Source organism: Somniosus microcephalus, chromosome 19 (assembly GCF_052327205.1).
Source record: "Somniosus microcephalus isolate GS21.2 chromosome 19, FLI_Smic_1.0, whole genome shotgun sequence".
Classification (NCBI taxonomy): Eukaryota; Metazoa; Chordata; class Chondrichthyes; order Squaliformes; family Somniosidae; genus Somniosus; species Somniosus microcephalus.
In genome coordinates, this window is record NC_141005.1 from 11,919,294 (window position 1) to 11,936,065 (window position 16,772).

Below are 16,772 nucleotides of genomic sequence, written 5' to 3' on the forward strand. Positions count from 1 at the left end.
TTGCGGTGGTAACAACTTCTGGAGTCAGTGCATACGCAGATGAATGCGGAAATCCAGATGGTGCTGTCAGTCTTTCCCTGCTCCTCCAGGTTGCACGGTGGAACTCGCTGCGCCGGCAATCAATTCAAATCACACTGATGGATGAAAACTTTCTCTATTACAGTTGAATATTGCTGTTAAACCCCCCCACGACAAAGTTAAGCCTTGTTGAAAGAGGTGTAACTGGATTTTTAAGGGCATTTTGGCTACTGAACAACCATTGTCCTGAAAAGCAAACTTTATATTTTATGGAATGTCAATTTTTCCATAAATGATAATTATATGACTTAATTTTTTTTTAAGTTTGACATTTCACCACCTACCTTAATCTTATGTGTATGTCCCAATTTTTATTTTGCTTTCTGTAAAATTTATAAAAAGTAAATTACAATTTGTGCATTTTACTTCCTGGTTTGCTGTCTGTGAGAATTCTTCAATGCGATTGGCTGCTCAGCTTGCTTGATGAGATTACTGCTGCTGGATATTTGCTTGATTTGCACCAGATTCAAACTAATGTTGGGAGAGCTGAAGTTGATCTTTGTGGGCAGCTCTCTTCGAGGTCAGCAGCGAGCGCCACGCTTCGCACCCGACTACAAATTTCTGGCCATTCACTTTTCATGTCACAGCACAAGGGATTGCACTGATTTTTAAAAAAGTAATGTAGGACTAGGGAAAGAATGAACTTTTGAAATGTATTATCAAACTTTATTGCTTCAAACTACAGAGCAAAAAAAATACGTGTTACACTTGAAAATGACCACACACAAATATCCAGATGGCTGTGCAGGCTGCAGCAAGCATAGGCCGAAGGACATGTACGTGAAGCCTGAAAGTAGCCACTTACAATAGCATTGTTATTGTGGCAACTGCACACAATGCACAATTCATAAGTGCAGCATCACTCTTGCACTGCAAGTTCCCTAATCAGACACAAACAACTTTAAAAACACAGGGCACAACATGAACTGTATATTATACTTTAAAAAAGACTCCAGACCAAATCTCCCATGTAATGCAATGCTGCAATTGCACAATTCTTCTTGTTTCTTGGCAAATTAGGACAAATCATAAAAACACTCTGAATGACAGTAACTTCACCGTTTAAAACTCCACTACTTAAGGACTTCATTCCTTTAACTGCCCAAATGGGGAAAAAAAATTTGCACTTTGAGAAACTTCATTAATTAGTTACTGGAGGAGGGCAACATTGTGTTCGTGACTGAAATGTAATATTGACGATAGAGCTTTCAACTTTAAGTAGACCACAGACTGAGACCATAATCAGTTAATGAAGAAACAAAAGCAAGTCTGAGACAAACGAGTGAACCAGTTTGTAAAGCCAGGGAAGCTGCAGTGTTCTTTCTCGACTCAAAATATAACTTAGGTAATAGGCTCCAAGAATACCAAACAAAAACCAAACCTTGCGAGAATCTCTCCACCAATTCTTATCAGAATTTCAGATTTCTACGAATGCTTTAATGCTCACTGGAATTAATTTGCTTTATGTCAGTTTGTAAAGAGACACATTTAAAACATACAAAATACAAGTTATCATAAGCTTTGCTGGAATAAATCTTCAGACATCAAGAACAGTAGTAATTGCAATTGGTTGATAGCTACATTTAACGTAAGGTCAAGTCCTCGAATCTTTGAGCAAAACAAATGCCAGTTTAAAAAGAAAATGCAGTTGCCTCTCACTTTGTTTCCAAATTTTATAGATTGCGTAAGACATCAACACCTTTCTTGGAGTGTTAGAGGGTCTATTGTATTTAATCAAAAATTGGTTCTTATTTTAAAAAGTTGTTTTCCCCCCATTTTGAATGAACATTAAATCTATTATTAAATCTTGACATGCATTTAAGAGTAAACGTTTTTCCGAATCCTGGAACTGATTTATCATGTCGTTATTTAATGAGAGTTTAACACCTTTTCAGGCTTATTGGTTCTTACTTCCGATACCATTTGCACAATGATGCACCAGTAAGACAGACTCATGCTTAAAAAAATGGAACGGTGCACTATGCCCAATCAAGATACAACCCATAATCACAAACAATTGTTGCTTCCAATGGATTGAAAAAAGGCAGTCAAATTACAATCCTTTACTTCATGATTACCTTCTAGGCAGCAAAATTAGTTGATGGGTTTAATTTTTTTTTTTTTTAATAAGAGATCCACATTGAATATAATGTACTTACAAGTTACAATCCATACACACATATACCAATGTTAAAGGTACAAATCAATTAGGATGAAGGTAAGACAACTAGTTTTCATTTCAGTTCACACTTTTAAGTAGATCACGCAAATGCAAATTCGCAAAACCACAATCTGTACTCTCTCGAAGCAGCACTTGTGCTCATGTGCAAAGGCAAGAAAAGTTGCATTCAACAGAGAAAAGTAGTAAACATTTAAAACACACAAAAAACTTCACAAAATGACAGTGCACAGCAGTTTAAATATAAGTTTTTGTTCCAGCAGTTATTGCATTTTTTTGTATCCCTCTCTCTATGCCACCGTTGAAGCCTGCAGCAAGCATTTAAAAAAAGTTATTAGTTTGTCAGTTTGCATAAGACACTATTATTAAGCTTTGGTTCACATTACCAAGAGTGCACAGGAGCTAGTCATGGTACTTTGTTTCCTTCAGGTTATTATCCTGGGTTTAAGTGAGGTAAAACTAAGTTGTTGAAAGGAAAGTCACTTCCCAACACAAATTAAGTATAAGACAATGAGAACGAATTCAAGCTTCTATTTCAAAACCTCCAAATCTGCACGCCTGGTAATAATTTAAACTTTTGGTGGAGGAACATTATATTCTTCTCATCAATTCTACTTCTAGCAGGGAGACAAATCAAACCTGTTCGTTTGCATCATTAATGATTTGTTCCAACTAAAACAGTGGGCCAGACTATAATATAAAAAAAATGAACAAATACCTACAACAGCTTTAACAATGCTAAAGCTCCTATCAAAAAAAAATACTGACGAAAAGAGAGTTGGAACTGTCCAAACTTGCAAGATCTGGTCTTAAACATAACATTGCAAAGCAGAATCAGAGGAAAACACAAATGGCTGCAACTCCAACTCTGATGCAACAATTCCAAAGCTGATCAGTTTGGCACTGGTTACACTAAACTACTGCCACAAAAATACACATTCTCCATTTGTGCCAAATGACAGAAGTTGAGAGTGAAAGACAAACACCGCAAGCTCTTCAACAGGACCGTATAGTCTCAACATGCATTATATTTACTTATAGGGGATCCAGATTTTTGATCCATTTACATATAAAAATGATGCATATTAACAGACTCCCTTAACAAAATCAAAGTTACAACACAATTACTACAAGATGTATTTAAAAAAATGATTGTGTGTTCATGTATTAGAGACCACGATAGTCACTGTTCCTTTTTCCAATTTAAGAGCCGTTCACTAATAATTACCTTCCTATAAAGGCCATTGTTACACTATTCAGTCAAAATGCGAGTACCTTAAGCTCTAAAATGTCCAATATAAATCCATGGTTCCTAAAACCCTTGCTTCATACGATCTCCACATAAAACACTGTGTTTCTTCAATGATGGCTAGCTAAGTGTCACTTCATTAAAACATGTAGTTTACTGATAAAGTTCCTTGATAAATTGCTTAAAATTTGTTTACAAAAAGAATAGCTCATATTAAAAGAAATAACTTAAATTGTGTCTATTGAAAGCCATTTCTCACTGGCACCAGCTTACACGTAAACAATGCAAAGTACAACGTTTTCCAGCAAGTTACCCCCATAGTACAATAGGGTTTAATTGACCAACAGATCAGTGCACAATGACATTTTAATCACCATTCTGTAGTTGGCCAATATGGGGGAAACTCATTGACCCATTAAATCTGCCTTAAAATTTAACTGATAGATCAAATTAAAAAGTTCACAGGTCTAAAGGTTCTTTTTCTGGGGTAACAATGTCATCCAGTACTCCCTCAATCTACCTTTAGCCTTGTGTTCTTTCCTGACATAGAGGTAATATTGCTCTGTTGTAATGCAAAACGCTGATGCATAATTAAAGCGGTACACTGTCAAGCTGGGGTGGGGGACCTTTAAAAATTGTTTGCATTTTGCAACTTAATAAGTTCTCCATAAGAAGGTAACAAAGATCATTGTTGAGGATGAGTTTCTCCAGTGCGTTATTGCTCTCCATTTTGCAGTGCCTTACACATCAACAGTACAAAGAGGTTCACTGCCTGGCTGCGCTGATTCCATTATTGTCATCTTCGGCTTCTTACGAGTTTCCTCCTTTGGTTGGTTGGAGGGAAGGGGAAGAGAGGGGAAAACAATTACAATTATATGCAAATATTTTTTTTAAACCCTTATAATTAAATTATTTTTGAGAAAAGGCTGAGGGGTGACCTAATAGGAGGCCTTTAAAATTATGAAAGGTTTTGACAGAGTAGATAAAGGATGTTTCCACTTGTGGGGAAGAGCAAAACCAGAGGCCATCAATATAAGATCGTCACCAAGAAATCCAATAGGGAATTCAGAAGAAATTTCTTTACCCAGAGAATGTGGAACTTGCTACTATAGGGAGTGGATGAAGTGAATAGTATAGATGCATTTAAGGGGAGGCTAGATAAGCATATGAGGGAGAAGGCTCGAGTGGAGCATAAACACCGGCATGGACTGGTTGGGCCGAATGGCCTGTTTCTGCGCTGTATATCCGATGTATTCCTATGATGATGTCAGATGAGGGCAGGATCGGACTTGGTTTTGCAGTTTTCCGACAGTCATTGTCAAGTTTCACACTTAAAGAATGGCCAGCTGGGGAAGGTACTAGTGGGTGCTTAGAACGATTGGAACGGTAAGGTGGCAGGAGCAGGAGCCGAGCGGAGCGGCTGTTTACAAAGAGCGGGAGCGGAGCGGAGCGGCTGTTTACAAAGAGCGGGTGCGGAGCGGAGCGGCTGTTTACAAAGAGCGGGAGCGGAGCGGAGCGGCTGTTTACAAAGAGCGGGTGCGGAGCGGAGCGGCTGTTTACAAAGAGCGGGAGCGGAGCGGAGCGGCTGTTTACAAAGAGCGGGTGCGGAGCGGAGCGGCTGTTTACAAAGAGTGGGTGCGGAGCGGAGCGGCTGTTTACAAAGAGCGGGAGCGGCTGTTTACATAGAGCGGGAGCGGAGCGGAGCGACTGTTTACAAAGAGCGGGTGCGGAGCGGAGTGGCTGTTTACAAAGAGTGGGTGCGGAGCGGCTGTTTACAAAGAGCGGGAGCAGAGCAGAGCGGCTGTTTACAAAGAGCGGGTGCGGAGCGGAGCGGCTGTTTACAAAGAGTGGGAGCGGAGCGGAGCGACTGTTTACAAAGAGTGGGAGCGGAGCGGAGCGACTGTTTACAAAGAGCGGGAGCGGAGCGGCTGTTTACAAAGAGTGGGAGCGGAGCGGAGCGGCTGTTTACAAAGAGTGGGTGCGGAGCGGAGCGGCTGTTTACAAAGAGCGGGTGCGGAGCGGAGCGGCTGTTTACAAAGAGTGGGAGCGGAGCGGAGCGGCTGTTTACAAAGAGCGGGTGCGGAGCGGAGCGGCTGTTTACAAAGAGCGGGTGCGGAGCGGAGCGGCTGTTTACAAAGAGCGGGAGCGGAGCGGAGCGGCTGTTTACAAAGAGTGGGAGTGGGAGCAGAGCGACTGTTTACAAAGAGTGGGTGCGGAGCGGAGCGGCTGTTTGCAAAGAGCGGGTGCGGAGCGGCTGTTTACAAAGAGTGGGTGCGGAGCGGAGCGGCTGTTTACAAAGAGCGGGAGCGGAGCGGAGCGGCTGTTTACAAAGAGCGGGAGCGGAGCGGAGCGGCTGTTTACAAAGAGCGGGAGCGGAGCGGAGCGACTGTTTACAAAGAGCGGGAGCGGAGGTTTACAAAGAGCGGGAGCAGAGAGCGGAGCGACTGTTTACAAAGAGCGGGAGCGGAGCGGAGGTTTACAAAGAGCGGGAGCAGAGAGCGGAGCGACTGGTTACAAAGAGCGGGAGCGGAGCGGAGCGACTGTTTACAAAGAGTGGGAGCGGAGCGGAGCGGCTGTTTACAAAGAGCGGGAGCAGAGAGCGGAGCGACTGTTTACAAAGAGCGGGAGCGGAGCGGCTGTTTACAAAGAGCGGGAGCGGAGCGACTGTTTACAAAGAGCGGGAGCGGAGCGACTGTTTACAAAGAGCGGGAGCGGAGCGACTGTTTACAAAGAGCGGGAGCGGAGTGGAGGTTTACAAAGAGCGGGAGCGGAGCGGAGGTTTACAAAGAGCGGGAGCAGAGAGCGGAGCGGCTGAGCAACAAACAGAGAGAAAAAAAATCACAAAGGTGTCGCTGGCACAAGGGAGCCGAGAGGTGAGTATCGGGTGAGTATTTGTGCTAAGTTTTTTTTTGTTCTGTTTTGAGTATATTTCTGCGAAGTAGTTCATAGCCTATCTAATAGGCTATGAACTGATTGGTGGGTAGCTGTTGAGTGTTTTTTGTTAAGTTTTAAGTTTATTTCTGCTAAATTACCTTCATAGTCTATTAATGTGGGAAGTCCTGGACGCTTTGCGTAGCCTGGACGACCACGTGTGCAGGAAATGTCGCCAACTACAGCAACTCGAGTTCAGTGTTTCGGAGCTTGCGCGGCAGCTGGAGTCACTACGGTACATCAGCGAGGCTGAGAAATACTTGGAAAGCACGTTTCTAAAAGTGGTCACCCCGCAGCCTCAGAATGTGCAGGCAGAGAGGGAATGGGTGACCACCAGGCAGAGGAGGTCCAGGCAGGTAGGGTAGAAATCCCGAGTGCATCTCGCTCGCTAACTGGTTCACAGTTCTGGAAACTGGTGGGGGTGATGGTTCCTCTGGGGAGAGCAGCCAGAGCCAAGGCTATGGCACCACGGGTGGCTCAGCTGCACAAGGGGGGAGGAAGAAGAGTGGAAGAGCAATAGTGATAGAGGATTCATTAGCTAGGGGAACAGACAGGTGTTTCTGCGGCCGCAAGCGTGACTCCAGGATGGTATGTTGCCTCCCTGGTGCCAGGGTCAAGGATGTCACTGAGCGGCTGCAGGACATTCTGAGGGGGGAGGGTGAACAGCCAGTTGTTGTCCATATCGGTACCAATGACATAGGCAGAAAGAGGGATGAGGTCCTGCAGGCAGAGTTTAGGGAGCTAGGAAAGAGATTAAAAAGCAGGACCTCAAAGATAGTAATCTCTCGATTACTCCCGGTGCCACGGGCTAGTGAGTGCAGGAATAGGAAGATAGAACAGATGAATGCATGGCTGGAGAGATGGTGCAGGAGTGAGGGCTTTAGATTCCTGAGGCATTGGGACTGTTTATGGGGAAGGTGGGACCTGTACAAGCCAGGCGGGTTACACCTCAACAGAGCCGGGACCAATATTCTCGTGGGGAGGTTTGCTAGTGCTGTTGGGGAGGGTTTAAACTAGCTTGGCAGGGGGATGGGCACCAGCATATAGGAGTAGAAAGGAGGAATAAGGTGCATAAGAGAGTGATTTTGTTGGATAGTACTAGAGAAGAAAGTATTAGAGGCGGAAGTAGTACCATATTAGATAGGAGCAGACTAAGACTACGAAAAATTCAAAAATGGGTTTAGAATGCATGTACGTACACGCACAAAGTGTGGCGAATAAGGTTGGTGAGCTACAAACACAATTAGCCGTGTGGCAATATGATGTTGTGGCAATAACAGAAACGTAGCTTAAAAGCAGTGAGGACTGGGCACTTAATATTCAAGGGTATAAGGCGTTCAGAAAAGATAGGGAAGGAAAAAAGGGAGGTGGGGTGGCAGTGCTGATTAAGGAAGACGTTGTAGTGTTGGAAAGGGAGGATGTTCTGGAGGAGACAAAGACAGAATCCATTTGGTTAGAGTTGAGGAGCAAAAAGGGTATGATCATGCTATTGGGGGTATTCTATAGGCCTCCAAATAGTGAGAGGGAGGTAGAGGAGCAAATCTGCAGGGAAATCGCAGAGATATACAAGAGCTATAGAGTGGTGATATTGGGGGACTTTAATTACCCAAATATCGATTGGGATAATGCCAGGGTAAAGGGAAAGGAGGGGGAGGAATTTCTGAAATGTGTTCAGGAGAATTTCGTTGACCAGTATGTTCTTGGCCCAACTAGGAAGGAGGTATTGCTGGATCTGGTGCTGGGGAATGAGGTGGGCCAGGTCGACCAAGTGTCTGTGGGAGAACACTTGGGTACGAGTGATCATCGTATCATAAGATTTAGATTCACAATGGAGAGGAGCAAGGAACAATCTAGAGTGGAACTTCTAAACTGGAATAGGGCTAACTTCAATGGGATGCAAAATCTAACCAGGGTAAAATGGAACCAAAAACTGACAGGAAAAACTGTAATGGAACAATGGATGATCTTTTAAGGAGGAGATGTTCCAAGTACGGTGGCATAGTGGTTAGCACTGTTGCCTCACAGCGCCAGGGACCCGGGTTCGAATCTGGCCTCGGGTGACTGTGCAAACTCCACACAGACATTCTCCCCGTGTTTGCGTGGGTTTCCTCCGGGTGCTCCGGTTTCCTCCCACAGTCCAAAGATGTGCGGGTTAGGTTGATTGGCTATGATAAATAGACCCTTAGTGTTAGGGGGATAGAGTGGGATATGTGTTGGTGTAGGGGTTACGGGGATCGGGTGGGATATGTGTCGGTGCAGGCTCGATGGGCCGAAATAGCCTCTATCTGCACTGTGGGGTTTCTGTGGTTCCATTCCAATAAGAGGGAAGGGTAAGGGAACCAAAGCAAGGGCTCCTTGGATGATGAGGGAGACAGAGAAGATGATGAAACAAAAAAAGGTATATGATGCATGTCAGGTGAATTCTTCAAGGGAGAACCAGACCAAATACAAAAAGTTGAGAGGGGATGTGAAGATGAAAATAAGATTGGCAAAGAGAGAATATGAGAGTAGAATTGTGGTTAACATAAAAGGGAACCCAAAAATCTTCTACTGGCATGTAAACAGTAAACGGGTAGTAGAAGGCAGGGTGGGGCTTATTAGGGACAAATAAGGTGATACTGTATATGCTTAGAGGCGCAGGGCAAGGCTCAAATACTCAATGAATACTTTGTATTGGTGTTTACTAAGGAGGTGGATGCTGACAAAATATCGGTATAAGTGGAAAAGGTAGAAGCAATGGAAGGGGTGAAAATTGATAGACAGGATGTACTAGAAAGGCTGGGTATGCTTAGAGTGGACAAGTCGCCTGGTCCAGATGGCTTGCATCCCAGGTTGCTAAGGGAATTGGGGGAGGAGATAGTGGAAGGACTAGCCATAATTTTCCAATCTTCCCTAGATGTGGGGGGGAGGTGCCTGAGGATTGGAAAGTGGCAAATGTGACACCATTGTTCAAAAGAGGGTATAAGGACAATCCTAGTAACTACAGGCTGGTCAGTTTAACATCAGTGGTGGGTAAAGTTTTAGAAACAATAATCAAGGAAAAAATTAATGGGCACTAGGAGAGGTTAAAGTTAATTAAGGAGAGCCAACAGGGATTTGTAAAAGGCAGATCGTGTTTGACTAATCTAATAGAATTTTTTGATGTAGTAACAGGGTGGATTGATGAAGGGAATGCAATAGATGTTGTCAACATGGATTTTAGGAATGCATTTAACAAAGTACCACATAGAAAGCTGGTTATCAAAATTGAGGCTCCTGGAATAGGTGGGTCAGTGGCAGCTTGCATAAGGAAGTGGCTTAAGGATAGGAAACAGTGAGTTGTGGTAAATGGCTGTTTTTCTGACTGGAGGATGGTAGACAGTGGTGTTCCCCAAGGGTCAGTGCTGGGGCCACTGCTTTTTTTGATATAATGACCTGGATATTGGAATACAGAGTAGAATTTCAAAATTTGCGGATGACCCCAAACTTGGGCGTGTGGCAAACAGTGAGGATGATACCAATCGACTGCAGAAGGACATAGAAAGGCTAGCAGAATGGGCAGACAATGGCAGATGGAATTTAATACAGAGAAGTGTGAGGTGATGCATTTTGGCAGAAGGAACAGGGAGAGGCAATATACACTTAATGGCACAGTTTTAAAGAGTCTGCAGGGACAGAGGGACCTGGGAGTTAATGTGCATAGGTCCCTGAAGATGGCAGGACATATTGAGAGAGTGGTTAGCAAAGCATATGGGATCTTGGGCTTCATAAATAGAGGTACAGGTTGAGCGTCCTGAATCCGGCAACCTTGGGACCGAGGCCGAGCTGGTTTTCGTGTTTTTCCGGACTTCGGAAAGTGTTTCTGATGTCCGAAGTCTGGAAACGCCCGAGCCCAGGTTGCAATATTTCCGGACTTCGGACATCAGAAACAAGTTCCGAGTCCAGAAATGCCTGGGCCCAGGTTGCAATATTTCCGGTTTTTGGTAAGGGTGTCCGGATTCCGTATTTTGGAGGCTCAACCTGTATTGAGTACAAAAGTAGAGAAGTTATGCTGAACCTTTAGAAAGCGCTGGTTAGGCCACAACTAGAGTATTGCGTCCAGTTCTGGTCACCACACTTAGGAAGGATGTGAAAGCCCCTGAGATGGGGGATTTTAGCTGCAAGGACAGGTTGGAGAAGCTGGATTTGTTTTCATGAGCAAAGGAGGTTGAGGGGTGATTTGATAGAGGTGTACAAGATTATGACGGGTTTGGATAGGCTAGATGGCGAAAGACTGTTCCCACGAGTTGATGGTACAAGGACTAGGGGACTCAGATTTAAGGTTTTGGGCAAGAGATACAGGGAGGGATGTGAGGAAAAACCTTTTTACGCAACGAGTGGTGAGGACCTGGAATTCGCTGCCGACGGATGTGGTGGAAGTGGAAACACTCAATGTTTTCAAGGGGAGACTGGATAGGCACTTGAGGGAAATAAACTTGCAGGGCTACGGGGATAGCGCGGGGGAATGGGACTGACTGGATTGTTCTACAGAGAGCCAGCACGGACTCGATGGGCCGAATGACTATGAGAGGAAGCATGGCGGGGGGCGCACGCACAAAATTGGCAAGAAAACACAATAACTAAGTGCCTTGCTGAACACAAGGCAAACTTTGTATAAAACAAAACCAGAGACATTCCTAGCAGAATTTCATTTTTTGTAATGTTCAAAGTACGAGCGCCTCATGTGCCCCCCCACGGCCAAAAACACAAACATTTACCCTGTCCTGTGCCAATTTCTTCATCTCATCTCGTAACTTGTTCAAAATATGCAGATTCGGTTTGTTCTTTTTGGCAAACTGCTGCAGTTCAATCACACTTTTATCAGACATTTCCTGTGTTAGAATAGCAGAAACAGATGCACTTTAAACAGGTAGCGTATAAACTATGGGCAAATACACTGAAAGGCATGTTATGACAGAGGTGGGATAAAAACATTTGCTTTCATGAAGTCAAGTACTGTAATATGAATGCCAAGGAATGGTTCCACCTGCAATAATCACACCCAGGTCAAGACCACAGTGCATCGGGTGCAATTACTGGTACATTACATAGTGCCTTAAACCAAGAATATGAAACGCCAAACTCTTCTCAATGTGACATTTCTTTAGAGATGGCTGTCACTGCCTTCAAGTGCCAACTGTACAATGGTATGGGCTGATCTGTGCTGTGAACACGAAGTCCTCTAGGAACTGAATACAAACCAGCCAAAAAAATAATTAATTTGGGACCCTCGCAGTCAGAATGACCATCACTGCTTTGTCTCGATTCAAAACTCAATGTCACTGAATTCCCATAGCAACTCAACAGAGAACATTATTCCTTTTCCTTACCGAGTTGAAACCGAGGCATATTATTAGTGACTGCACCAATGCGGTTTGTATAAATAGTCCATACAAAAAAGGGAAAAATTTAGACAGCCATAAATTTCCCATTTCACTCTAAAACATTAAATACTTTATTTAAAACAAAGGACAACTTTTTGCTCCTTGCTACTGCATTCCCCTAATAATAAAGCAAGAAACAACTACCTGAAAGCCATGGCAATTTATACTTAACCAATGGACAGCTTGGCTCAATGGTAGCACTTTTACCTCTGGAGTCAGGTTGTTGTGGGTTCAAGTCCCACTGCAGGATTTGAGCACATAGTCTAGACTGACTTCGGTACAGTACTGTATTATTGAAGGGGCCCTCTTTCAGATGAGATATTAAACTGAGGCCTTGTCTGCCTTTTCCGACGGACATAAAAGAAGCTGTTGCACTTTTCCTACGAGGATTTAGGGAGTTCTCTCCGCATCCTGGCCGCTATTTATTCCACAACCAACACCACAGAAACCGATTAACCGGTGATTTACCTCAATTCTGTTTACAGGACCGTATGCATAAACTGACTGCAGCATTTGCCTACATCACAATAGTTGAACTACATTTCAAAGCAATTCATTGACTGTGAAGCACTGCTGAGGATATGAAAACCAATTAAAATATCCAATTCTTTTTCAACCTGAGCGTTTGGGTGTAATGAATGTGCTTTTGACATCAAATAAATAAAGTTCTACTTAGCCTAGCTTGCAACCCTTTCAGATATATACTCAAAAGAGGCTTGAAAAACATTAGCACAATGTGCGATTGTTTATGTAACTAGAATAAAAATACCTCCTTGAAATGGTGCCTTAGGGACACAAAAATGACATGAGTGTGTTTATGTGGAATGATGGTTCTCATGGCTATACTGGAATAACATTTAACGAGTTGGTAAAAATCAGCGTTTCATTTTTCACTTGGAATACAGGAAACTTTGAGCTATCTGGAAGTTGAATGTCCGGCAACTTTGATCTAACGGCAGAAATCAGCAGCCGTTTTGGTTAGGTGTTTTTTTCTCTCCTAGCATTCTTTTCACAGGCAGGCTCTGGAAAGCATCTTTGTCGCTTAGCAACAGCTTCAGAGACGCTTCCAAGCTACTGGGCCGAGTGTTTACAAGCTGTTGCTGAGCAAGTGTTTGTGGTCAGACATGGCAGGCTCTAGAAAGCGTCTCTGTATCTTAGCAACAGCTTCAGAGACGCTTCCAAGCCGCGGGCCGAGTGTTTACAAGCTGTTGCTGAGCAAGTGTTTGTGGTCAGATACTGCGATGAAAAGCTCCTATCTGATAACATTGACGCTGGTCTATCCGGAGCTTTTAAAAAAACGGCAGTAGCTCGGTCCCATGGGTGCCGGATAGCACAAAGTTTCCTGTACTTGGAAAATTTCACTTGATTCATGCTGCAATACGTACTACAAAAATTCGACCTGCATTTAAATTAAAAAAATATTTTCCCACTCGAATCATTATTTTTTTTTTTTAATTTCGCACCTCTCTCTCCCAAAACTAAGTGTAAGACTTACAGCCCTTTATAAAGCTCACCTTGTTCCCATAAAAAACAGCAGCTCTGTCAAATGCAGGTGGTCAGCCTTAATCCAATTCCCACAGAACACTACATTCATCTCATTACCTCACAATTTACCTGTTTAACCATTTTATTGCTTTCCCTGCCGTACATGCGTAGTAGTGACCCCCAGTTCTTCACATGAGGGTGTAGTAATTGTAGGATTTTCTGAGATGCCAGCTGTTTGCCAACTCGTTTGTTCTTGCCTGAAAAAATTGCAGTTTTTTTTTTATTGCACCATTTGGAAAATGCAGACAATTTATCCCTGACCTCATTGTCTGTCAGAAATAGGCAGATTTAAGTCAAATAGGTAAACACGCAAATGTAAACATTCAGGTAACGCCTCAATACCATGCACACAGATTCAAGAAATGTGAATCACGGCACTGGCCGTGAGGTTTAAATTTTATACAACAGCGTAATGAATTTAGATAGCAATTAACGCAATTGGACAAAAACATAGGACTAACTATAACTGGCAGCTTAATTTACATGATAAATGGATGCACTGGGTAGAAAGTTGAATTCAGCCTTCAAATAATCCTAGCATAGCTATAAATCATCCTTCTGCTCGTAAAAACGAGGAACTGAAATCCATTACCATCATCTGTACACTACGTAAAACTATACCATCAAGAGCCAACACATCAAAAGGCTTCAGATTGTTGAATCCAGTTTCTAGGTTTTTGCAGTAGTCGAGTTATCTCTTCCGGTTCGCCAACCAAAAATTGATAATAAAATGATAAAGTGTAAATAAGGCTTCACTACAAGATACCTACCATTCCCCCAGAGACAGAATTTTCCACAGGGAATCTAGAAAATCTTATAAATAAAAAGACAATAATTCATTTTATTGTGGAAAACTGATATATAACTGCAATTTTGGCAACAATTTAAATCATTTTTTTTTTTTTTTTTTTAAAAAGGCGAGCATTTACAGCTTCTCAAAGAGCTGGAAATCAAGGTTTAACCCCTCTTCCCCTGAAGGTGTTGACTCCTCATCAAGGTTCAGTTTTATTGGTATTAGATGCCCATCGGTAACCTCTCTCAGATGGCCATTCTCCACACCAGAGCTCTGACAATGAGTGTTGCCATCCATACGTCTTTGGGGGGAGGGGGGTGAAGGCGAGATGCGTCACAACCTCACCCCGAGTCCACACATCTACCCCTTCCAGCACGGCTCACTGGGCGACAACCAGCAGTAGGAACCCTGACTTGATTTTCCCATCCATAACCCCCCAGGTTCTGAAACCAACTGTTCTTGTTCTGACATATAATTTAATTCAGCACAGTCTGGGAACTGAACGTAGGAGCTGACTGGTCTGTTTAGCTTAAATATTCACTGGACAAACACATGAAACAGGAGGAATGCTCCTATACAAACAAACCTACACAGATAATTAATTTACTTATATCATTTGCACAGGCCATTAAGATTGTTATTAATATGAAATGATACATAAACAACCGCAGTTTAAAACCGCCCATACTACAAACAAGTATCCTGATATGTAATTACCTTTCAACAAGTGTACAGACAATTTGAACACGATAGCATGTTACAATAGGCAGGATTCAATAATGAATGGCTAAGGTGAAAGCAAGGAATTAACTTTCTAACCATAGGCAAGATAGTAGAAGGGGATGGTTATAGTTCTGTCTTAAGTAGAGAAAGTTTTAGGACTAATATATATATTTTTTTAATTGATAATTTTTACTGATAGGTAAAATTAAAGAATTTATAAACAGAACCCTTAAAAAAAGACCAAATGAACAGTAATATTCACTCACTCATCAGCAACAGCATGTTAATCAGGTAGGTACTTAAAAACAAAAAGTACATTTCAAAATGCATTAAAAATTAGGAAGGGGAGGAAGGGAAAAGGGAATATTGAAGAATTAGTCAGTCTAAAAAAAAGCTGGCAATGTAGAAACGAGACCAGAAGCATTAATACCCGCACAACATGACGGAGTGAATTGGAAACATTCATTTTGATGTGTGGTTTACAAAGTCCTGGAGCCCAACTCAGCTTAAGACATGAGCCTCTTAATTACGTTACAGCTCACTTCCAAGAGGCCATTTTCAAATTTGAGTTTTTGATGCAGAGTCATGGCAGCAATTAATCGCGGGTGTACAAAATGTCCCACTGAATTTCTACTAATAGGTAGAAATCAGAAATCTTAATTTATATATATATCTATATATATATATCTATATATATATAGTATTCTTGGTTAAAATAAAAATTATTTTCCACAAATGCTGCGACAGTCCTTAAGTAAAAAAGCTAATGAATAGCACTCTTCACTCAGACAGCACATTAACCAGCTAGGTACTTATAAATGAAAAATCTGTTGCAAAATTCTGTTATTGGTATTGTTTGGGTCAGGTGTTTGAAGATGAAATCAAATAACAAGGAGCCAATACAGTAATCCATGAGCACTGATAATACTGTGGGAATCGCAATTTGGTATTTTCAAACTACATCCCCACAGTGATAGTACTGTATAAGAAAAATAGAAGGGCACCTTCTTCTCCCCACTGTTTTCTAATGGGTGGCTGAGGCATGGCTTCAAGAGTATAATGCCTCTGTAGCCAACAATGACTTGGGCACCCAATATAGACAAGCATTCAATCCATCTTTAAGTAATCAAACAGAAATCATCTTCTGGTAGTTTTAAATCTCTAATAACTTTGTGAAGGAAACATTACAGAATACCAGACATAACACAAAACTGCATCTATGGCCGTTTCCATACTTACACCAGCCTCTCACTGTGTGCTTGCCACAGGTCATGACATATTCACTTTTCTGGTTTTTACCAGGAATTACCTCAAACTTGATGTTTGTGTCGCCCATTCCATGGTTTCTGAAAATTAAAATGTCTGTGTTGTAGTGCTCAGTACAAACAGATTTTAATAACCTCACAGCAATGAAGCAACTGATGTCAGACACTCTGGTAATATGGCTAGAATATGAAATGTAAATGAACAATACCCCTGCAAACACAATTCAAATATATCAAGCCTGTGCTTCAAGTCAGCAATACAAAATAACAAGATTTTTAAGTTTATTATGCTTTCACTGTTAGAAATAGCATCTTTAATACAAACTCGGCAAACTATAACTGCATGTTTCTAGCTGCCCCTCATTTAGAGTCCCTTTAAGACAGAGCATACAGAGACACAGTGTTACAACAGATTCAGTGTTTAGAGATGCTGAAGGGTGATTTGTGGAGCTTCCCAGTTATACTGGGCGTGCTCAAGAGCAGCTCCATAGATTTGTTTGTTCTTGGGATGTGGGTGACGCTGGCAAGGCAGTATTTATTCTCCATTCCTAGTTTCCCCGAGGGTATAGAGAGTCAATCTAATAGTGTGGGACTGGAGTTGCGCGGG

At 42.4% G+C, this 16,772-nt stretch overlaps 1 protein-coding gene across 3 annotated transcripts in view; it reads right to left on the reverse strand.

Moving 5' to 3' along the window:
* Positions 1 to 719: 719 nt before the first annotated feature.
* The window catches only part of dgcr8 (DGCR8 microprocessor complex subunit), a 57,082-nt gene continuing 41,029 nt past the window's right edge, over positions 720 to 16,772 (reverse strand). The window contains exons 11-14 of one of the 3 annotated variants that reach the window (XM_086011964.1): positions 16,140 to 16,246; positions 13,454 to 13,581; positions 11,174 to 11,287; positions 720 to 4,330 (exon numbers count right to left, since the gene is read on the reverse strand). In XM_086011964.1, coding sequence (XP_085868090.1) covers positions 4,247 to 4,330; positions 11,174 to 11,287; positions 13,454 to 13,581; positions 16,140 to 16,246 — 433 coding nt within the window. In that variant the 3' untranslated portion in view covers positions 720 to 4,246. Of the gene's footprint in view, positions 4,331 to 11,173; positions 11,288 to 13,453; positions 13,582 to 15,166; positions 15,199 to 16,139; positions 16,247 to 16,772 lie in introns of those variants that run through there. The other 2 variants (XR_015081791.1, XM_086011967.1) reach the window with 2 other exon arrangements.